Source organism: Octopus bimaculoides, chromosome 2 (assembly GCF_046866305.1).
Source record: "Octopus bimaculoides isolate indiv1 chromosome 2, ASM4686630v1, whole genome shotgun sequence".
Lineage (NCBI taxonomy): Eukaryota > Metazoa > Mollusca > Cephalopoda > Octopoda > Octopodidae > Octopus > Octopus bimaculoides.
The window spans coordinates 71,561,812-71,586,790 of NC_142929.1; the positions used below are offsets into that span (position 1 = coordinate 71,561,812).

A 24,979-nucleotide genomic window follows, 5' to 3' on the forward strand; every position below is an offset into this window, starting at 1 on the left:
AGTTACTTAAAGTTTCATGCTTGGACAATTCAGTGATCAGATGGGCTTGTATAGTGTATTGTGCATGATCTGTCTATATAAGCCTGTCCAATTACTGCTACATCTGAGCATGAAACTTTAAGTAGCTCATGTATAACTTCTGTATTCATTAAATCATATTTATCTCTTACTAGACTGAGTATTGTTTTACTGATCCTATCAACAAGAAATAGTATACTACTACTACTACTGATTCTTTCTCACTATCTCTTCTAAATGTAAGAAGACATGTAGCTCCAACAAGAATCTGTTCTTCCCCAGCCCCTTCCTAATGCCAACCACTTTATGGAGTGTATTAGGTACTTTGTTCATGGCACCAGCATTAGTGAGGCCACCATGTGTCTTGCAAAACTAAGATCCTCTTCAATGGAGTGGGACTACAGTAGATAGGGGAGTGATTTTATGCTAGGAGATGAGAGGTTGAAGTATGAAAGAAGAGGCCAGATCTGAACAGGTTTCTTGCTGTAGATAAACTTCATGGTTACTCATATTACTAGGAGGAGTAACTGGGGTGAAGCTGGAAAAAAAGATTAAATAATGGTGATGAGGTATTAGGGTGTACTCTCAAAATCCACCCTGAGAGTGGACCTTGAGAGTGAAGAACAGGGAATATGGGTAGATAATAGTTTCTGGGGTGAAGAGGGAGAGTGAGGAAAAGTTAGAAATGGCACGAATATAATGAATGAAGAACTAGGGTTGATAAGTATGGTTTGGAAGAAGATAAGGAATAGTGAGTGATGACTGTAGAGATTAGGTAAGGTTGATGGATGGATGGATGTAGTGAATGGTGGATAAGTGATCACTGGTACATATGATTTGGGGGAGATAGTAGGGGAGATAGTAGGGGAGAATAGATGAGGAGTGACAGTATAGCAGAGTAGTAATAATAATACAGTAGTCAGGTGAAGTATGAGAGAAAGGGAGATGATGTATAGGTCGTTAGGTAGCAAGAATGTGAAGAGGAGACAGATATAGTGCATGAAGAGAGTGAAAGATATATGATAGCAGAGAAGGAGAGATAATTAGGTAGCACAGAAGGGGGATCAATGTAAAATGTGAGTGGAGAAACATACTATTAAGGATGAAGGGTGGATGACAAGTGAAATGGTTCTGGGTAAAGATAACTAAGATCATAGAAAATGATGAGGGAATATGCAGTTCTGCTCTCACTTAATTACAGCAGCAGAATACTGCAGTTTGGCAAGTGATAGGGAGGGTCAGTGACAGAAAGGTGATTGGTTGTGGGGATGGCGTGAGGAGAAAATTAGGCAACAGGGCCCAGTTGTGTGTGTATATATATATAAATATATATATATATATATATATATATATATATATATATATATATATATATATATATGATTTATATATATACACACATGCACACACATATATATATACACATGCATATATGGGTGCAGGACATCACCAACAGTAAACAACATGAAATACAAAAATAAATGAGTTTGATACACAAAGAAACAAATGGAAAACAGGACAAGTAACATAAAGAATGACCCTTCATCAGTTGTCAGCTGTCTATCTACTCCTCATTTCAAGTATTGAATGACAGTATGAGTCTTCACAGACAGTTGCTCCCATAAGTACCAAAATAAAATTTGGGATTTATGGAGGGTCAAAGCTGGGAACAAAAACAGGACAGTGTAGACATATAAGAAAACCAAACAAAAACAAACATGGGGGGGGGGTGTCATTAGACTAGAACAAGGGTAAAATAACAAACATTGGAGAAATATTTTCTTTGACAAGAGAAAAGGTAGAAGAGAGAGATGGACTACGTCCAGTCCTTAGGACAGTTTGGAAAGGAAAGAAAGATGGTCACGTGAGGAAAAGAAAGATGGACGATGGTCATGTGTGAGCAACGAGAGAGAGAGAACAGGAGAAAGAGGGAGAGAGAGTGACAGAGACAGACACAAAACGGTGAAAGGGAGAAAAAAGGGAATTAGAGAAAACGATGGGGGAGAAAAACAGTCTAGAGTAGTCAAATCAAAAAAGATTAAGTTAAACTTACTTGGAAATGGATGTGTAGTATTCAATCAAATAACGATATAAATTATATATATATGCATACACACACACACACACATGCATATATGGGTACAGGACATTAACAACAGTAAATAACATGAAGTACGGAAATAAATGAGTTTGATATGCAAACATCGAGAGAAACAAACGGTAAACAGGACAAGTAACATAAAGAGCGACCCTTCATCAGTTGTCAGCTGTCTATCTACGCCTCATTTCGAGCATTGAATGACAATATGAGTTTTCGAAGACAGTTGCTCCTATAAGTACCAAAATAAAATTTGGGATTTATGAAGGGTCAAAGTTGTGTATTGAACTCATTTATTTTTGTATTTCATATTGTTTACTATTGGTGACATCCTGTACCCATATATGCATGTGTGTGTGTATATATATATGTGTGTGTGTATATATATATATATATATGCATATATATATTTAATTTATATTTTTATTTGATTGAATGCCATGCGAACATTTCCAAGTAAGTTAATCTTAATCTTTTTGATGCGACTCTACTCTATACTGTTTTTCTCTCCCATCGTCTCCTCTCTCATCCTTTCTTTAATTCCCTTTTTTCTCCCCTTAACCGTTTTCTATCTGTCTCTCTCTCTCACTCTCCCCCGCTTTCTCCTGTTCTCCCTCTTGTTGCTCACATGTGACCATTGTCTGTCTTTCTTTTCCTCACATGGTCATCTTTCTTTTCTTTCAGGACAGGACATATCCTATCTCTCTCTTCTATCATTTCTCTTGTCAAAGAAAATATTTCTCCAACGTTTGGTTTCCTTGTGTGTCTCCACTGTCCTGTTTTTGTTCCCAGTTTTCCATTTGTTTCTCTCGTTGTTTTGCGTATCGAACTCATTTGTTTTTGTATTTCATATTGTTTACTGTTGGTGATGTCCTGTAGCCATATATGCATGTGTATATATGTATGTATGTATGTATGTATGTATGTCATATATACATTAAAGGCCTGTGATATGCAGGACACTGACTGGGAGAACAATGCCTGTCATCGCCATGGATGGAGGAAGCAGGTTAAGGAGGGGATCGACACTTTTGAGAGAGTACGTATCCAGCATGAAGAACTTAAGCGAGCTGCGTGAAAGCACACGGCTCGTATAGTGAATGGGGAAAGCTTGGTCTGCAATGTTTGCAGTCGTGTATGCTTGTCAAGAGCAGGGCTCATTAGCCACCAACGGAGCCGCAAATGCAAAATATAAGTTAGTCCTAGAGCGCACAATGTTCCTGAAGGTCAGTAATGGTCTTCCTCAATCACGAGTGGACGGCCATCATGTATGTATGTATGTCGTCGTTGTCGTCGTTTAACGTCCGCTTTCCATGCTAGCATGGGTTGGACGATTTGACTGAGGACTGGTGAAACCAGATGGCTACACCAGGCTCCAATCTGGTTTGGCAGAGTTTCTACAGCTGGATGCCCTTCCTAACGCCAACCACTCAGAGAGTGTAGTGGGTGCTTTTATGTGTCACCCGCACAAAGGCCAGTCAGGCGGTACTGGTAATGGCCACGCTCATCTCGCTCGAGAAGCCTCATGTGACACCCGCACAAGAGCCAGCCCAGGGGCACTGGCAACGATCCCACTCGAAACATTTCATGTGTCGCCTGCACATGAGCCAGTCCAGGGGCACTGGCAACGAACCCGCTCGAAAGAATTTCATGTGTTGCCTGCACATGAGCCAGTCCAGGGGCACTGGCAACGATCCCGCTCGAAAGATTTCATGTGTCACCCGCACAAGAGCCAGTCCAGGGGCACTGGCAATGAACCCGCTCGAAAGAATTTCATGTGTTGCCCGCACATGAGCCAGTCTAGGGGCACTGGCAATGATCCCGCTCGAAAGATTTCATGTGTCACCCGCACAAGAGCCAGTCCAGGGGCACTGGCAACGATCCCGCTCGAAAGATATCATGTGTCGCCCGCACATGAGCCAGTCCAGGAGCACTGGCAATGATCCCACTCGAAAGATTTCATGTGTCCCCCACACATGAGCCAGTCCAGGGGCACCGGCAACGATCTCGCTCGAAAAAACCTCGTGTCACCCGCACGAGAGCCGGCCCAGGGGCACTGGCATCGATCTCGCTCGAAACATTTCATGTGTCGCCCGCACATGAGCCAGTCCAGGGGCACCGGCAACAATCTCGCTCGAAAAACCTCATGTGTCACCCGCACAAGACCCAGCCCAGGGGCACCGGCAACGATCTCGCTCGAAACATTTCATGTGTCGTCCACACATGAGCCAGTCCAGGGGCACTGGCAATGAACCCGCTCGAAAGAATTTCATATGTTGCCCGCACATGAGCCAGTCCAGGGGCACCGGCAACAACCTCGCTCGAAAAACCTCATGTGTCACCCGCACAAGACCCAGCCCAGGGGCACCGGCAACGATCTCGCTCGAAACATTTCATGTGTCGCCCACACATGAGCCAGTCCAGGGGCACTGGCAATGAACCCGCTCGAAAGAATTTCATATGTTGCCCGCACATGAGCCAGTCCAGGGGTACTGGCAACGATCCCGCTCGAAAGATTTCATGTGTCGCCCGCACGAGCCAGTCCAGGGGCACCGGCAACGATCTCGCTCAAAAAAAAAAAAAAAAAAAAAAACCTCGTGTCACCTGCACGAGAGCCGGCCCAGGGGCACCGGCATCGATCTCACTCGAAAACATTTCATGTGTCGCCCGCACATGAGCCAGTCCAGGGTGAATGCCACGCATCCATTTCCAAGTATATATATATATATATATATATATATATATATATATATAGATTGTTCTTCCATTCTAGAGTCTTGGTTTCACCAAGGCGGGGGGGGGGGATCCTCAGTACTGCATATCACCTGTCATCCTTGTCCTTTGAAGTCCTGAGATCAGTCTTCACTTTTTTATTCCATGTCTTCCTGAGTCTCTGTCTTCCACATATATAACATTTATTATATTTTGTAGTTGATTTAAGTGTTTACAATTGTAATTCTTTTACTGTTTTGCTTTCTTATAGGGAGGAGCAACTGTACACTGGGATACCCCAATAGATTCCATTTCTTCAGCAACTGCTGCATCAAGGAAAAGTAAGAGAATTATTTCTTTTCATCATCATTATCATTGTGACTACCCCACATTATATAAGGGTAGGTGGGAGTAGTTGGAAAGAAGACTTTTGCTATTTGTTTTAGGTACTTATGTAGTCGCAAGTAGACATAAATATCCTCTTATTAGCTCTCCTAACCTTTGGCTCATTGGAACAGATGGAGTGAGTGAGAAAGAGGGTTGCACTAGCATACAGCTGGTACTCATCTTCAGATGAGTGTACTGGAACAGCATGCAATGAAGTGCCTTGCTTGTACAAGACATGCCTGGTCCAGGAATTGAATTCATGATCTTACAATTACAAGCCCAACACTCTAATCACTGGATTACACACCTGATTGCAAGTACTTGGTTTTTATGGAATTTGTGTAATGATTTCAATTTCAATTAAAAGACCCATCTGACACTAAACCTTCTTACTATTAACATGCACAGTAGTGTCAAATTAGAAGGAATGGTTTTTTAAAATACTTTTTTTTACAAGAATTTTCCATGTAAGAGCTGGTTTTGATAATTGATATGTTTTTAAACAAGTATTTTTACAACTAGCTGCTGCTTTCTTAATACTATAAACTCTCTTGTAAAGTACATGTTACAACAGCAAATGCACATTGTGCACCAGTCTAAACTATGTTAGTAATCATCATCATCGTCATCATCATCATCATCTAATGTCTGTCTTTAATGATGGCATGGGTTGGACGGTTTCACAGGAGTTGGCCAGGCAGAAGACTACCTCAGACTACTGTGTCTGTTTTGGCACAGTCTTGGCATGCCCTTCCTAACACCAACCACCCTTTAGAGTAGACTGAGTGCTTTTTATATGGCCCCAATGCAGGCAAGATCAGTTTTGGCATGGTTTTTACAGCTGGATGCCCTTCTAAATGATAACCACTTCACAGTGTGGACTGGATGCTTTTTATGTGGTAACTAAAAGAAAAATGGTAAAATATTGGCTTCAAACTCTGGCATAGGGTCAGGTATTTTAGGGGAGGGGGTAAGTCGGTTACATTGACCCCAGTATCCAACTGGTACTTATTTTATCGACCCTGAAGGGATGAAAGGTAAAGTTGGCCTCGGTGGAATTTGAACTCAGAATGTCAAGATGGACGAAATGACATTTAGCATTTAGCCTGGAGTGCTAACCGCCTTGAAAAAAATGGTAAAAATATTGGCCACATGAAGACACTGGAAGTTTTTTTCAGCTGCATCCTGCAGAAGTAGTTATCTTTTGTCAGCCAGGCAGAATGTGGCAAACAGAATAATATGTTCTTTATAGGGATGCAATACAAAACAAAAAAGTTCAACTCCTGGTCTATATCATAAACTTGTGGCTGTTTTACTTGTTTAAATTGATTTAACCCTTAGGAGACAACAGGACTGATCTATCAGCTGAAAAGTCAAATGACGAAGAAGACTGTATTAGTTCATTTGATTTCCTACAAGAATATATATATAGTTTTCATCATTATCATCCTCCTCATTTAATGTCCACTCTCCATGCTGGCATGGGTTTGACAGTTTGACTAGAGCCAATGAACCAGCGAGCTGCAAGAGGTTCCGGTCTGATTTGGCAATGTTTCTACAGCTGGATGCGCTTCCTAATGTCAATTAGTCCAGGAGTGTAAAGGGTGCTTTTATGTGCCACCAGCATGGGTATCATTTACATGACACCAACAATGACCACAACTACGATTCACAGGTGCCATTTACATGACACTGGCAATGATGCAAAAGTAATTACTTTATTTTTTATAATTTTTTTGAAAAATAAGTGTGTGACCTCTGTAGGGCTTGTGAAAAGGGCTCTGTCTTCTTGGCATTGCAACAACAAATGAAGCTTCATCTCTAAAGGGTAAAGAGCTTCTGCTCCCTCCTTCTATATCCTCTTCTTAGCCCATCCTTGCCATCATTCTCCACATTGCTGGTGGTGGCATTGTGATTAAATTCCATGCTTGCATGGTTCAGAGAAAACTTTGTTGAGGCACATTTTTCTACAGCCACATGCTCTTCCTGTCACCAACACTCACCTGTTTCCCAGCAAAGTAAAATTTTTCTCTAGTTCTTTTGAATAATGAGTAGTTCAATGGCTGGACATGCTTTCATAGAGAATTGCAGGCAAATGATGCTTTTTCTATGATGGTGTTCTTTGTATCACAATAAACATGCTCATGTCAGGACAGGGGAATGTACAGACACATGCACATGCACACACACGCACTCACTCACACACACACACACACACACACACACACACACACACACACACACACCCACACACACACACACACACACACACATACTCTTACACATATCTGCATAGAAAGAGTTGGCTATGTAGTTAAAAGGTCTGCTTGCTAACCAAATAGTTTCAGGTTCAGTCCTACTGTGTAACACTTCAAGCAAGTGCCTTCTTCCATAGCCCTGAGCCAAGCAAAACTGTGGGAGTAGAGTTGGCAGACAGAAACTGAAAGCCTATCATGTATATGCTTGTGTGTGTGTGTTTGTCCTTGTTTTGGCATTGCATGATAGTTGTAAATGATTGTCACTGTCATACAAGCAGTGTCATTCATTTCCAATATTCTGCAAAAATATGTCTGGCCAGTGGGGAAATATTATCTTGCATGGAAACAGGTGAGGGTTGGTGACAGGAAGGGTATCCAGCCATAGAGAAACTGCCTCAATAAACTTCATCTAACTCATGCAGACATAGAGAAGTGGACGTTAAATGCTGTTGCTGCAGCTGCTGCTGATGATGATGATGTAGTTCCCTCCTACCAAGTTTCTCTCATAAGCCATTGATATATTGCTATGGTAGAAGACACCAACTGATAGTGTCCATGCCATAGGAATGAACCCTTTACCACCTAGTTCCAAAGCTGACTTCTTCATCATACAGCCATTCCCTAGGTATGGTGCAGCATTAACTCATTACTATGTGTGAGAGTAGCAGCCTCCTGCTACTCTCATACAGACACGCTACAGCAATGAAAGTGATTATTAAAGGCTGATAAATTTTCATTAACCTTTCAAAATTCCGAACATACGGAAAAAAATTCCCAAATTTGTAAAACTCTATTCATAGAAGTTTAATTATCTCCTCATATTTTATTTTATAGGCTTAATCGATGATTCTCAAAGATTAATTCAGTCTAATGAACGCTATGAAGTAAGTATTAAGTGTTTTTAGACAAACCTATACAAAACTATTCCATGCTATTCCATTTTCTATGAAAAATTTGATCCTGGTCAGAGTTTCAATGATATCAAACAGTACAGATTAAACCTGCTTTTGGAATCTAGCTTCCATTCATATCTTTTATAAACACACCTCTTTCATCTGTCAATGGGGGGGAATTGGTAAATATCTGCACATTTTTATTGTTTTTAAATTACAAAAGAATGATTGAAATTTTTGCAATACAAAGAATTGCTTTTGTTTGTATTGATATGCGTTATGTTTATAGCAAGTATATTTTATAGCTAATAAACCTCATTTCAACTGAGTTTTTATTTAGCTTCAGATGATATTCTTTTGATTAAATATCAGGTTGTAATGTAATTAAATTGTAAAAGAATGCCGATGTATTGTGGTGAATTGTAATCATAAATTGTAATATAATAAAGTGCAAATATAACACAAAGCCGTTGCAATAGCAATAAAGTACAATGACTTCGAAGCCACGACAACGACTTTGTTTTATTGACTATCTGTTGTTGTTGTTCAGTAGCAGCAGCAGCAGTAGCAGCAGCAGCAGTAGCAGGCAACACTATTTCTTACCTTAGAATTTCTAAATCTAAAAGCTACAGTCAATTGTGAGCAAAATTACATTTAAATATTCCCCTTATAATAAAAATTCTCTTTGAATGCACAATACTAAATATTAATTCCGTTTGATTGAAGGAAACTCAAACAATTAATTTCTCTTGGTTTGTTTCGAGCTTCTCAAGTCAAGAAGGACAGTTTTATAATAGATTCTATGATGTCATTGTTACTGGATGATATTGTTTGGCCGATGTGTAAGGCGCAAATTTAATTAAATATTTCTTGTTAAAAGATGTGTAGGAAAAGTTATAACTTGAAATGAGTGGATAATATATTTCTAGTAGTTTTAAATTTAGTGAGCTTGATACTGCAAGCCAAGTTTGTTACTCTGTCATGATTTCCATTTTATGCTATTTTCTGTTCAGTTTCATGGATAATGTCTTTACAGATAGGCATGACTATCACAACACACCTTATTCACTTCTACTTTAAAAATATTGTGTTGCTTGTCTACCCCCAAAAGGTAGTAGGAAACCATTCCAATGTACTCATTTTGGTATACCTTATTAGCCCTTTAGCATATCCGGCCCAAATATTTTACCTGTTATATGGTGAAACTGACCAGATCTGGCTTCTCACACCTATTCTACAATGTCATTCTAAAAATAAACAATCACATGATTGAAATATCAAAGCTATGAGATAGTGCATGATTAATTCAAATCAATGTGAATAAATAAGCATTACATTTGACAGAGTAATCTGAATGCTTTAGGGTTAAAGTTATAGTGGGTTGTATCTAGAAATGGATATGTTACTAATATAGAAAGTAGCATCATATTTATGTGAAGTGAATATATGTAGACTAGTGGTTAGGGTGTTGGGGTTCAATTCTTGGACTGGTTGGTAACCTTATCTTTTTGAACAAAATGTTTTTTCATGTTACTCCACTTTACCCATCTGAAAATGAGTGCCAGCTTTGTGCTGTGGCACCCCCATCTCTCTCTCTCTCTCTCTCTCTCTCTCTCTCTCTCTCTCTCTCTCTCTCTCTCTTTCTCCATCTATCACATCCTCAGTGTTTTGCTAGATCAATTCTGAGGAGGTGTCTATATCTGCATGTGACATAGGTACCTAAAATAATTAGCATAAGTACATAGGACCAAGTCATACTCACTTGTGAATCACTGCTATGACATCCACATGTCTACTATAGAGATGATGTATAAGTATGTTTAAATATTACCATTTTACAGGGGTGTAAAGATTCAAACCTATAGTGAATGGGAAATGGGAATTTATAACAGCAAAGCTTTCCCAATGTTTTGACTGATATAAGTGAATTCCCCATTCTTTAAATGAATTCTCTATCTTAAGTCAGCAGAAGTCTCACAGGAACACTAATGATTCAAAGGTCGACATGTCCTATACTCATGTCCTGGTGGTTGGAGAAGTTGGAAACATGTTGGAATCTACTAAAATTGAGACATGCAAATGATTCATTCCTAAGATTTCAACTGAAGTTTTGGTTAATTTACTTCATGTTACAAAACAGAAGTCACATATGCTCTTTTGGTACCTAACTGCCTTGCTATTCTGTATCATGGAGGCAGCAGCCTCATTTCCAGCCACCCAGACTAACTCTGTAAGCTCCCTCCTCCTACCTACATAAAAGTAACAACCTTTATGTAGGATCGCTTAATTAGGCCTGGCTTGGTAATTAAGCCCCTATTCCATTCCATATGAAGAAGTTTAACTTCTTAACTATAATGAAGGTGACATGACTATGAAACTGTGCACTCTGAAGAAGAACCTGACATCATCATTTAACATCCACTTTTCCATGCATATATGGGTTGGACAGAGCTTTTGAGGTGGGTTTTCTAGAGCTGAATGTCCCTTCTGTTGCCAACCCTCACCAGTTTCCAAGTAAGCTAATATTTCCATGTCTAGACACGTTTCCACAGAAGATTGGAAATAAAGGACATAACTTGCATGATAGTGATACTTACAGCTCTCAAAGCAAGGAGACACTAAGTCACTCTCTCTTTCTCTCTCTCTCTCTCTCTCTCTCTCTCTCTCTCTCTCTCTCTAGCACACACACACATCTGACAGGCTTCTTTTAGTTTCTGCTTACCAAATCCACTCATAAGGCTTTGGTTAGCCCATAGATATAATAAAAGGCATTTGCCCAAGGTGCTATGTTGTGGGACTGAACCTGAAACCATGTGGTTAGGAAGCAAACTTCTTACCACACAGCCATGTCTATGCCTGACAGTCTGACTGTATGTGTATGAAAAGATCTCACCTTAATCACATGAGGGAATGTGGACTTGACAAGCTACACTGAAGGTTGTTCATTTGACAGGTTTGTAGTTGTAAATAGAGGCTGACAGAAAGTAGAAGGAACATTTTGGGTTTGGAAGGAGCATTTCTGGTGCCAGTGGCATGGATAAAATGCTCTCAGACCATGCTGTAAAATAGTTGATGATAGAAATAGCATGTGAATGTAAGGAAAATAAAGTTAAAATCTTCTACAAGCAACAGAGATTGGCAGTTTTCTCTTTGTGTGTGACAGACTTTGGTCCAATACAGATGTTAAATGTGTTGTTACAAAAATGGATGTTAAAAATGATGGCAATGTCAATTAGAATGATAATCGATCCCCCGCCTTCTACCTCATCATCACTGTCATAATCATCATCATTGTCATCACTGTTATTATCATCATTCTAGTCATCCTCTTCACTGTCAATATCACCATTATCGTCATCGTTATTAGCATTGCTGTCACCATTGTCTCCATCACCACTACCACCGCCACCACTACCACCACCACCACCACCACCACCATCATCATCATCATTTGACTCTTGTTCGTCTCTTGGAACAACTCTTTTTTTTTTTACTTGTTTCAGTCTTTTGACTGGCCATACTGGAGCACCGCCTTTAGTCGAGCAAATCGACCCCAGGACTTATTCTTTAGAAGCCTAGTACTTATTCTATCGATCTCTTTTGCCGAACCGCTAAGTTACGGGGACATAAACACACCAGCATCGGTTGTCAAGTGATGCTGGGGGACAAACACACACACACAAACACACATACACATACACACACACACATATATATATACATATATACAACGGGCTTCTTTCAATTTCCGTCTACCAAATCCACTCACAAGGCTTTGGTCAGCCCGAGGCTATAGTAGAAGACACTTGCCCAAGATGCCAGGCAGTGGGACTGAACCCGGGACCACGTGGTTGGTAAGCTAGCTACTTACCACACAGCCACTCCTACGCCTGTAAATTTAAAAAAATTATTTTTGTAGCAGTAAAGTATATATTATCAGACTTTCCCAAATCTCAAACACTGTTGTTTTCTGAGTAATTATTATAATTGTTATCTTTTTTTCTTTTACATTTTAATGCTTTTATTAATTCAAAATTTTGATTTTCTTTTCTGAATTTATGTAAAATTTTCTCCTCAGCGTGAAAAGCAAATTAAAATGATGGAAGCAAAATTCCATGAAGAAAAACTCCAAGAACAAGAGAAACATGATCAAGCTGTCACAGCGGTATCAATTATTATTATTATTATTATTTTTATTATTATTAAATCTTGTTTAATCTCTTTCGAAAATCCATACAAACTAGGTCAAAGGAATTTGGAACAGAAAGGTTTCCAGTAAGAAATTTCAACTATTTCTACACAAAATAACATCACAATTCTCACAGACACTAGGTAATACAATTAGTATGGAAGTATGGTGATTTATATGAGGGACGGAGAGAGAGAGGGGGGAGAGAAGAAGGGAGAAACACATATGTCATCATCATTATTTAACATTTATATTTCATGCTGGCATGGGTTAGACAGTTTGACAGGATCCAGTGAGCTGCAAGCTGTTTTATCTCCAATGTCATCTTTGGTATGGGTTCTAAGGTTAGGATGTTTGCCTGCCTGCCTGCTCACCCACACTGTTGCAACCATTGAAAAATTGGATTTTGTGTTGCCGGGACACACTCTGCATACTGTCCAGATCTCTCCCCTTCTGATTATTACATCTTTGGAATGCTCAAACATCCTTTACAAGGTGAGCAATTTGCTTCAGATGAAGAAGTACAGATGAAGAAGTACAGATGAAGAAGTACAGATGAAGAAGAACAGATGGCAGTGCAGAGATGGCTGCATGACCAGCTTGAAAACCTTCTTCTCCAATGGAGTATGCAAGCTTGTGGACCGTTGGAAGAAGTACATCGGAAAGTAAGAAGGCTATGCCCCAAAATGATGTAATTGCTTAACCCCTGCTTTTGTTTTTATAAATTACAGAAACAGGAGTGTGTATACCCTTGTATGTATGTGTGTGTGTTTACACACACACACACACATATATCTATATATTACGTCATATGTAAACAGTGGAGGCACAATGGTCCAGTGGTTAGGGCAGCGGACTCGCGGTCATAGGATCGCGGTTTCGATTCCGAGACTGGGCCTTGTGAGTGTTTATTGAGCGAAAACACCTAAAAGCTTCACGAGGCTCTGGCAGGGGATGGTGGCGAACCCTGCTGTACTCTTCCACCACAACTTTCTCTCACTCTTACTTCCTGTTTCTGTTGTGCCTGTAATTCAAAGGGTCAGCCTTGTCACACTGTGTCACGCTGAATATCCCTGAGAACTACGTTAAGGATACACGTTTCTGTGGAGTGCTCAGCCACTTGCACGTTAATTTCAATAGCAGGCTGTTCCATTGATCGGATCAACTGGAACCTTCGACGTCGTAAGCAACGGAGTGCCAACAACAACATATGTAAACAAACAAAAGCTGTCTACTATTTCTAAGGATTCTCCCTGGACATTTGAGGAAGTCAGTTTTCTCAAATGTCTAGTGGAATTCTTAATTATATTATTATAGAAGGTATCAAATATTTCCTTATTGAAGGACAGATTTGAAATCATTCAGTGAATAGTTTTGTGGAAATTCTTTGAAACATGTAAATATATAGGTGCCGCTATGGCTGTATATTGGCACAAGCATGGTTATGTAGTTAAGAAGCTTATTCTAAAACCTTGTGGTTTCAAGTTCAGTCCCACTGTGCATCACCTTGGGCAAATGTCTTCTGCTATAGCCACTGAACAACCAATGCCTTGTGAATGTATTTGGTAGAAAAAAACTGTGTGGAAGCCTCTGTGTGTGTGTGTGTGTGTGTGTGTGTATTATGTGTTTGTTCTGTCCCACTGCTTGACAACTGGTGTTGGTTTGCTTACATCCCCATAACAATTCTGCAAAAGAGACTGGTGGAATAAGTACCAAACTTTTTTTAAAACGAAAAGTACTGAGGTTAATTTATTTGACAAAAAAACCCTTCACGGCAGTGCCTCAGCATGGCCACAGTCCAATGACTGAAACATGTCAAAGATACAAAGATACACTTTGATCCTATGATGGATAGTATTATCAATAAGAACTGCAATAGCAATGCTACATTTTTTCCCCCATAGTAGTCATTAGCTTCTAAATAAATGACTGTAGTACAGTCTGTGCATCTATAAATCTTTAATGAATTCTGCTTATATATCTAGGTAGAACATCATATATATGTATGTATATAAATATGTATGTATGTGTGTGTGTGTGTGTGTGTGTATATATATATATATATATATATGTGTGTAACAATTCCCAGGAAAGCAAGACTGATTGGCTTGATAATATTTTTATGAATTTAAGATTCATTAATTCTTCAATAGATATTATACAAACATGAAATAGCGAAATCTCTTCTATAAACTGTGATTTAATTTTGTCTCACTTTTCTAATGTCCTATCAATTAATAAAGTTAAAATGAAATTTCATTTAGTCACTTCTGCTGCAGAATATTTGCACAACTTTCAATATTTAATTATCATGACAGTCTCTTGGGAGGTTATTTCGAGTCATAGCTGTTTAAATTATAATTACTAGTACAAAGTATCTTACTTTGTAGTCCTTGGGATATTTTCTCGCTTTGGTTTTTCACTATCTCAGCTTTTACAAGTGTCTAGACACAGACATACTAGTAGTTCTCAGTGTAGTTTAAAATTTGATAGATGTACTCAAAATTATTTAAAATAGGAATAAAGACATTTGAATGACACCACTGGCAATCTATTTTAACTCCCTAGAACAGTCAAAATCTTGAGTCTTGTGAGTGAATTTGGTAAGCAGAAAACTGAAATAAAGCGCATGTGTGTGTGTGTATTTTCTATTATTAATCAAAAGTTATTGTGTGACTCTAGGGCTGAGATCTCATGCAGTATAATAATAATAATAATAATAATAATAATAATGGTTTCAAATTTTTCCACAAGGGCAGCAATTTTGGGGAAAGGGACGAGTCAATTACATCGACCCCAGTATTCAACTGGTACTTAATTTATTGACCCCCCAAAAGGATGAAAGGCAAAGTCGACCTTGGAGGAATTTGAACTCAGATTGGAGCAACAAGTGAAATACTGCTAAGCATTTCGTCCAGTGTGCTAATGATTCTGCCAGCTTGCCACCTTACTAATATTAATAATAATAATAATAATAATAATAATAATAATAATAATAATCCTTTCTACTATTGGCACAAGGTCTGAAATTTATGGGGAGGGGACTAGGTAATTACATCGACTCCACTGCATAACTGGTGCTTAATTTATTAACCCCAAAAGGATGAATGGCAAAGTCAACCCTGGCAGCATTTGAACTCAGAACGTGAAGACAGACAAAATACTGCTAAGCATTTCGCCCAGCATGCTAACGATTCTGCCAGCTCTCTGCAATGATTCGGCACAAAACCAGCAAGTTCAGGGGAGGGGTTTAGTTGATTACATTGAGTCCAGTGCTCAGCTGCACTTATTTTAACAACCCCAAAAGAACAAAAGGCAAGGTGGACCCCAGTGGCCTGTCAACTCAAAACACGAAGTAATGATTCTGCTAGAATTGCCACCTTAATAATAATGATAATACTACTACTAATAATAATCCTGAAATTTTGGGGGAGGGGTCTAGCTGATTACATCAACCCCAGTGCTTCACTGGTACTTAATTTATCGACCTCAAAAGGATGAAAGGCAAAGTCAACCTTGGTGGAACTTGAACTCAGAGCATCAAAGTGGATGAAATGCTGCTAAGCATTTTTCCCAGTGTGCTACTGATTCTGCCAGCTAGCTGCCTTACTACTACTATTGCTGCTGCTGGTGGCAGCGGTGGTGGTGAAGATGCTGCTGCTGCTGCTGATGATGATGATGATGAAGAAATATGTGTGTATGTGTCTGTCTCTTTGTTTTGACATAATGTAATGACAGTAAACAAACATCACTGTCATACAAGTGGTGTTGTTTGTTTGCAATCCATCATGAAAATGTGGTCAACCAGGGGGAAGTATTACCTTGCACTTGAAATCAGGTGAGGGTTGGTGACGGAAAGAGCATCCAGCCAAAGCAAAAATCTGATTCAACAAATCCAGTCTGACCCATGAAAGCATGGAGAAGTCAACATTGAATTGATGATGGGGACAATGGCTGTGACTATGATGAATTATTTGGTAGAAACTAAAGCATCAGATTGTCTTTGATTTAGTGACAAGAGAGACAGCAAAATTTTGAAACAATCATAGAATGGCAACATATCAGGTGTTTTGATTGTCGTGGACTGTTATCAATCTCTCAAATATTTTGTAGATAAATAATTTGCTTCTGTGTTTGACAGAAAGAATTGTCTAATTGGCTTATTATGACAGCTAATGAATTGAAGGATTTTTATATATAACTTAATGATATTAGCTCGAGTGGTGAAGGAGATGACGATAAATCATTGAAGCATCTCAGAAACACAATACTCCCAACATTGGTGTCACAACATCTAAGTATAGAAGTATTGGGTTATACCATACATAATGCGGTTTTATCAATTGCATGAACTAAAAGTTAGAGGAGGACGGGATAAACTACCTGCATCAACTTGCTATAAAAGCAGGTCGTAATTTTACCTTGTCCTTATTCTTAGTGCAGTTTTGAAGAGTGCAGTTCGATTTCAACAGTTATATTTTCAAAGCTGTAATGGAAGTGACAAAGGAGCATATTCGACATATTTTGCTTTATGAGTTCAATAAAGGCAACAACACAACAAAAAGTGTGAGGAATATCAATGCAGTATAACTACACTCTCGTAGTGGTTGGCGTTAGGAAGGGCATCCAGCTGTAGAAACTCTACCAGATCAGATTGGAGCCTGGTGCAGCCTTCTTGCTTGCCAGTCCTCAGTCAAAGCATCCAACCCTTGCTAGCATGGATGGCAGACGTTAAACGATGATGATGATGGGGATTGGACAATAAGCATAAGCCAGTGTCAACAGTGGTTCCAGAAATTCCGGGCCACAAACTGCAGCCTAAATGACGAGCCTCATCTTGGAAGATCTGTAGAGCGTGACGAGGATGTCCTGCAAAGCTTGGTGGAACAAAATCCCATCCTAACTGTTGAGGAACTAACAGAGAAGCTTGGATTTGGTCATTCAACCACTCATCGACACCTGAGTGCCATTGGAAACATCAGCAAATTAGATCAATGGGCTCCTCACAAACTTTCCAAGTTTAATTGCATGCAGAGAGTGAATGTGTGCTCTTCTTTGCTGTTATGTTTCACGAATGAACCTTTTTGGGACCGAACAGTAACTGGTGACAGAAAATGGGTTGCCAGTCACTAAATAGTGGAACAGTACTGTAGAAAATGAAGGAGAGTATATTTTAGATTAGAAAAGAACTTGGTTTATCTTAATTTTGAAAACTAAAAGAAGTATAAAAAACTGCATTATTTATGGGATGATCCAATACTTGACTTTATGAACTTGTGTTACGCTTTTTTTCAATTTTACAGATTTTGGATCGTAAAAATGCAGAAATTGAAGAACTGAAAACAAATTTCAATGAAAAAAGAAGTGAGCTTGAAGAAACTTTATTTAAACTAGAAAATGAAGGTGAGTGTATGTAGAGAACCGTCATCATTATTATTTTAAACCCTTTAGCATTTAAACCAGCCATATTTGACTGAAATATTTTACCTGTTTTATGTTCAAATAGGTTAGATCCAACCTCTCATGCCTACCATACAATGTCCATTCTAAAAATAAACAATCAAATAATTGAGATCTCAAATCTACAAGAAAATACATGATTAATTCAAAGCAATAGGAATAAATCATCATCATTCTTATCATTTAACATCCGTTTTCCATGCTGGCATGGGTTGGAGAGCTGTCCAGAATCCAGTTGTCTGTTTTGGCATGTTGTGTACAACTGGATGCCCTTCCTAATGCCAACCACTTTACAGAGTGTGCTGGGTGCTTTTTATGTGCCACCGACACAGGTGTGTTTACATGACATTTAATGTTTTAGAGAGTAATGTAAATGCTAAAGGGTTAACATCTACTTTACCATGTTTGCATGGGTTGGATGGATCAAATTAAGTGAGGTAGATTTTCTACAGCCACATGCTCTTCCTTTCACCTACCCTCACCTGTTTCCATATGTTTGTGAAGCTAAGATGCTCATCTACAGGCCTTGTAGTCCTGAGTTCAAATTTTATTTGTAGAAGCATTGTGTTGTCTCATAAGCAAGACAGCTAACACTTGATCCTGCTTGTCACATTCTGTGTTATGCTGAATCTCCCTGAGAACTGCTTTAAGGGTACATGTGTCTGTGGAGTGCTCAGCCACTTGCATGTTAAGTTCACAAACAGGCTGTTCCATTGATTGGATCAACTGGAACTCTTGTTGTCATAAGCAACAGAGTGCCAGCTATTGAGAATAGAGTACGGAGAGTCACTTCCCATGGTTGGCAAAGTGTTCAACGACAACACCAATAACTTTATATCACTTGCTGCCATACAGAGATTATTGAAGTATTGGTACATTTTGTTAAGTTTCCCCACTATACAGTTGATAATACTATGTATAATATACGTACATACATAAATATATAAGTATATTGCTACTATAAAAACTACAAGTGGATGTGAAATGACACCTTGTAAAACATAAATTGACTAACGTAGCACATTCTATCACTGATGTAGCAGTGTGTGTGTGTGTATGTGGAAGGAGTGGGGGACAGCTATATATAAACGTTTCTAACATCTTGTGTTATAAAATGCAACCATGAAATACTACTACTACTACTACCACTACCACCACCAATAATAATAATAATAATTATAATGATAGTAATGATAATAATATTTGCTGCTGCGACACACATATGTAAATATATATTTGTATATTTTTGTGTATATGTGTGCATGTATGTATATATATGAGATAGAAAGATAGATAGAGAGAGAGAGAGAGCATTAAAAATATTCTCTTGTTATCTTCAACTAAATGAAGTATTATTATCTTTCATTGATTTCTTTTATTTATTTGTTTATTGTAGTTTTTTTGTTTTGCTTTTGTTGTTCTTTTTAGTGAAATCACTGAAACTGGAAATCGAAAAAACAAAAGAGAGCAAAGATAAACAGATTGAAGAGTTGAAGAAAGAAATGGAAAATATGTATCAGATGAAGAAAAATGAATGTGACCAGAAAGTGAGTCTCTTCTTTTTCTTTGAGATGTTATACATACACACAGACACACACACACACACACACATATATATATATATATATGTATATGTATATATATATATATATATATATATATATATATATATACATACACGTGTGTGTGTATGTGTTTATGTACATATATGTATTTATGTGTGTGTGTGTTTGTGTATATATGTATATACATATGTATTTATATGTATATCTATATATATATATATATATGTACACATATATATATATATGTGTGTGTGTGTGTGTACATATATATGTATCTATACATATATATGTGTATGTGTGTATATATATATATATATATATATATATATATATATATATATATATTTGTGTGCATATATATACATGTGTGTGTGTGTGTGTGTGATAATAAAATATCAATAGGTATGTCTTAATATTTCAGCACTGTTATAGTAATTGATAAGATAGAGTTTGAAATGGCTAAGTATATCTTACAAAACAGGTGGTTTATATATTAGACTCGTTGGCACATGTTATTGCATCTTCTTCTAAAGAAGATAAAGGCAATCTCTTAACTTTTAACTCATAATTTTGTGTTGGTTGGGAAAAAGAAGAACAAGAAGAAGAAGGAGACTGATATAATCATAAGAGTTCAAAGGGAAAAGTTTATTGTCAGGTTTGTAGTTGAGGCATAATGATATTCTGTCTTGTCTCTCAGTGATGTTTGTAATGGACTGAAGTGTTGTAAAAACATTTCACAGAATCAGTATTGAAGACTCCAGCTTGGAGCTAACTTTCAACTAACATGAAAACTGCTCAGTGATATAAATATTCTGATGGCATTATAGATGTTAATGTAAACCTGTTTTTTTTTTTTTTTTGAAAGGTATAACATTGAACAACAATCAGATTAATTATAAACAGTGGTTTACTCAATCTGCATCCTTGCTTCAATGAGTGATGTAGAGCCTGTGATCTCTGAAAAATATAATATCTTCTCAGTATCTGTCAGACAAAACCTAATGTTAGTGCACTCATTATGAGCTTTCTTAAGAAAGCTGTTAGTCTGTCTTTTCTCGCAGGTAATTGGTTTAAACTAAGAAAGAATTAATATACTTCAAGTTGAAAATATACTTTTTTTTGGTTGGAGGTGGAAGTTAGCTTAATTATTGATTTCAAATTTTGGCACAAGGCCAGCAATTTCAGGGGTGGTGGTAAGTCAATTACATCAACCCCAGTGTTCAACTAGTACTTAGTTTATCAACCCCAAAAAGTATGAATGATAAAGTTAATCTCAGTAGAATTTGAACTCAGAACGTGAAGATGAACTGAGTTCCACTAAGCATTTTGCCTGGCATGCTAACAATTCTGCCAGCTCACTGCCTAGTTAGCTTAATTATTGAAAACAAGAAGAGTAAAATAGCAATTTCTGTATCTAATTTAATGCAGGTGCATCATGAAAAGCCAAATTAAATGCAGTATTTGTTGGAGAAAGTAACTTTTATTGTTGTACAGTATTAAATGACAAAAAAGAATATCAGTAGCAGTGGTGATGAGAATGGTAGTTACGCATTTCTATCTGTTTGAACTTCACCATTGGCAACCACAGGCTAAGACAAAATCCATCATCATTGATACAGGAAAACAGTGATTGAAGAGATATTATCTCTAGATGATTGCCACAGTTGATTTGGCTTTCCATTATGTACACATATTACTATATTTATTAATGTTTCTTTTCACATAATGAATTTTTATTCAGCTGGCCAGCTAATTGCAACATCAGTGACAATGGATTTTGTTTTAACATGCAGTTGCCAGTGGCTGCTTGATACTGAGGAATCCCAAGAAGACATCAATGTACAACTAGAATTATCACCACTGCAGCTGAATAATCTTCATCTGCTACTGATATAGTTTTGTGTTTCTTTTTACACTGTATGACTATAAGAGATATTATTTCAGAATGAATACTACAACTAATTTGGCTTCCCATGATGTATCTGCATTAAATATGATACAGTGATTGCTATTTTAAACCAATACTGCTTCTGTTGCACATAACAAAAGAGGAGAGGGAGAGAAGTAAAGAGAGTTATGTAAGAGATCATGAGGCAATGTTTGTGAAGCTAAGATGCTCATCTACAGGCCATGTAGTCCTGAGTTCAAATTTTATTTGTAGAAGCATTGCGTTGTCTCATAAGCAAGACAGCTAACACTTGATCCTGCTTGGTCCAGTTTACTTGACTGACTGCAGGTATGGCTGTATAGTTAAAAGTTGTCTGCTTCATGACTATGTGGTTCTGGATTTGCTCCCACCATGCTGCTCCTTAGACAAGTGTCTTCTACTAGACACCTTAGACAAATGTCTTCTACTTAGACAAGTGTCTTCTACCCCTGTCAACAAATTGTTTGCTGGTTTGGTGACGTTGGAGACATGTGGAATAAGGGATTCCTTAATTGAAAAACATGGATAAAAACATGCAAAAAAGGCCAAATATTATACATGTATATATACATGTGTTTGTGTTCTTATTTTCTCACATGGCTCAGTTATTAGAGTGTCAGGCTCACAAACATGAGGTAGTGAGTTTGATTCCTGGACCAGACTGTGTGTTGTGTTCTTGAGCAAAACACTTTATTTCACATTGCTCCAGTTTACTCAGCTGTAGAAATGAGTTGCGACATCACTGATGCCAAGCTGTATTGGCGTTTGCCTTTCCCTTGGATAACAACGGTGGCATGAAGAGGGGAGGTTTGTATGCATAGGTGACTGCTGGTCTTCCATAAACAACCTTGCCTGGACTTGTGCCTTGGAGGGGAACTTTCTAGGTGCGATCCCATGGTCATTCATGACCAAAGGGATCTTTTCCCTTTCTAAGTATACAAACACTATCATCATGCAATATGTGTTGTTTTTGTGCAATTTTTCATGGAAGCATATCTGAATTAGGAGAAATATAACCTTACTTAGAAACAGGTGATGATCGTTGACAGGAAAAGTATCCAGCCATAGAAAATCTGCTTCAACGAATTTTGTCTGATCCATGCATGCATGGAAAAGTCATCATTAGAACAATGATGATGTTGATAATGATGTGTGTCATTCCGCAGTGTCTTTGTTTGCTGTCTCTGGTAAGCAAAACAAGTGTTCCATAATTTCTGCTTTAGATGCATGAGGACTATTAGAATGCCAAAATAAATTAATAAATTGAAAATAATAATAATAATAAAAAAGCTCACCTTTTTATCTTACTCAGAAAGCAACTAACAGTTGGCAACAAAAATAGAAAGAGCATTTGCTCATCCACCCTGCCACCCTACCCATTTTGGCTGTCTGCTTCCCCATCCCCATATTCTCCTTCCCATACGACCTTGTGGTGGGGGTGGGGGCACTTTATCACCATTATCAATCTCTTGCAATTTCTCTCCTGTTCTCCTATTAGACATGAGAAGCCATGCAGGTCCCCTAAAAAGAACCTCCACTGCTGCACTCCCCTTTGCATTGTCCAATCCCTTCATCCTATGCCATGAAGCTGACCCACCCCCACCAACCTTCAGGTTTGTAGTTCTGCAAGCTGCACAGGTACTTCAATAGTGCAAGGAGCATGTAAAAAGCACCCAGCCCACACTGTAAAGTGGTTGGTGTTAGGAAGGGGCAGCCAGTCATAGAAACCATGCCAAAACAGATGTTGGAGCAAGATGCTGTCCTTGGACATATTGGATCCTATCAAAACCATTCAACCCATATCAGCATGGAACATGAACAATAAATGTTGATGAAGATGATGATGATAATGATGAAGTTTTGTCTTAGCTATGCTAATATGGAATAATGACTATAAAACTAAACAAATGAGCTGCAAAAATAAAATCCTCCAATGAAATTCTTCCACCCACCCATACTAGCAGAGAAAAGTGCATGTAAGATGATGGTAGAAAGAAAAATAGCAAAAAAACAAACAAAGAAAAAAATAAACATAGGTGCAGGCATGGCTGTGTCGTAAAAAGATTGATCCCAACCACATGGTTCTGGGTTCAGTCCCACTGCATGACACCTTGAGCAAGTGTTTTCTACAATAATCTCAGGCTGACCAAAGCCTTGTGAGTGGATTGATAGATGAAAACTGAATGAAGCCTGTCATATCTATCTATCTATCTATCTATCTACCTATATATATATATATATATATATATAATACAAAGAATATATATACATGTATACACACATATATGTACATACTTACATCTACATGTGTATATACATGCATATCAGGGTACAGGACGTTAGAACAATAAACTACAGGCAACGGAACGAACACATAGGAAAACGGAAAGCCACTTGGAATATCCCTTCATCAGCTGTCTCTATTCTATCTAGACGTTTCGAAGACAAGACAGAACGTACTCTAGAATAGTCTCTTCCTGGGTAGTGGATCAACCCACTACACAGAGGATTCCAAGGTGGCAAACACAAACCAAGACAGGAAAAAATGAACAGTGAAAACAACATTCAAAAGCCGTACGGCCAAACGCAAATCTGAGGTAGAACGCTAGTAGTTCGTCTTGCCTTCACAGCGGCTGGAGTGAAAAGAAAGTTGACCACAGGTCACACGAGAGCAGAGAGGATGGTGGAGGGAGGAAGTGGAACAAGGAGGAAGGGACAGAAGCAGTGAAGTAGAGGCCAGGACAGAAGGGTAGATAGGAAGATAGAGGAAGACAGATAGATAAATAGATAGAGAGGATGGTGGAGGGAGGAAGTGGAACAAGGAGGAAGGGACAGAAGGGTATAGCAGTGAAGTAGAGGCCAGGACAGAGGTATAGATAGAAAGATGGAGGAAGACAGATAGATAAATAGATAGAAAGATAGATAGATAGATAGATAGATAGATAGATAGAAAGATAGTCACGTCAGAATAATAGTAGACTTACTTGCAAAATAGGACGTGTGCGTTCAATAATGTAATAATACAAAGAATATATATACATGTATACACACATATATGTACATACTTACATCTACATGTGTATATACATGCATATCAGGGTACAGGACGTTAGAACAATAAACTACAGACAACGGAACGAACACATAGGAAAACGGAAAGCCACTTGGAATATCCCTTCATCAGCTGTCTCTATTCTATCTAGACGTTTCGAAGACAAGACAGAACGTACTCTAGAATAGTCTCTTCCTGAGTAGTGGATCAACCCACTACACAGAGGATTCCAAGGTGGCAAACACAAACCAAGACAGGAAAAAATGAACAGTGAAAACAACATTCAAAAGCCGTAATATATATATATATATGTATGTATATATTTGTGTGTCTGTGTTTCTTCGCCCCCATCACTTGACAACCGACGTTGGTGGTGTGTTTACGTCCCTGTAACTTAGCAGTTCAGCAAAAGAAACTCAT

General features: G+C 38.2%; 1 protein-coding gene across 5 annotated transcripts in view; it reads left to right on the forward strand.

The window, feature by feature from the left end:
* Positions 1-24,979, forward strand: part of LOC106883441 (centrosomal protein of 112 kDa) — a 237,973-nt gene that overhangs the window by 61,591 nt on the left and 151,403 nt on the right. For all 5 annotated transcript variants that reach the window (XM_089346986.1, XM_089346987.1, XM_089346988.1 and 2 more), the window contains 5 exons: positions 5,100-5,169; positions 8,308-8,357; positions 12,445-12,531; positions 17,859-17,958; positions 19,444-19,562. In XM_089346986.1, coding sequence (XP_089203112.1) covers positions 5,100-5,169; positions 8,308-8,357; positions 12,445-12,531; positions 17,859-17,958; positions 19,444-19,562 — 426 coding nt within the window. The remainder of the gene's footprint in view (positions 1-5,099; positions 5,170-8,307; positions 8,358-12,444; positions 12,532-17,858; positions 17,959-19,443; positions 19,563-24,979) is intronic.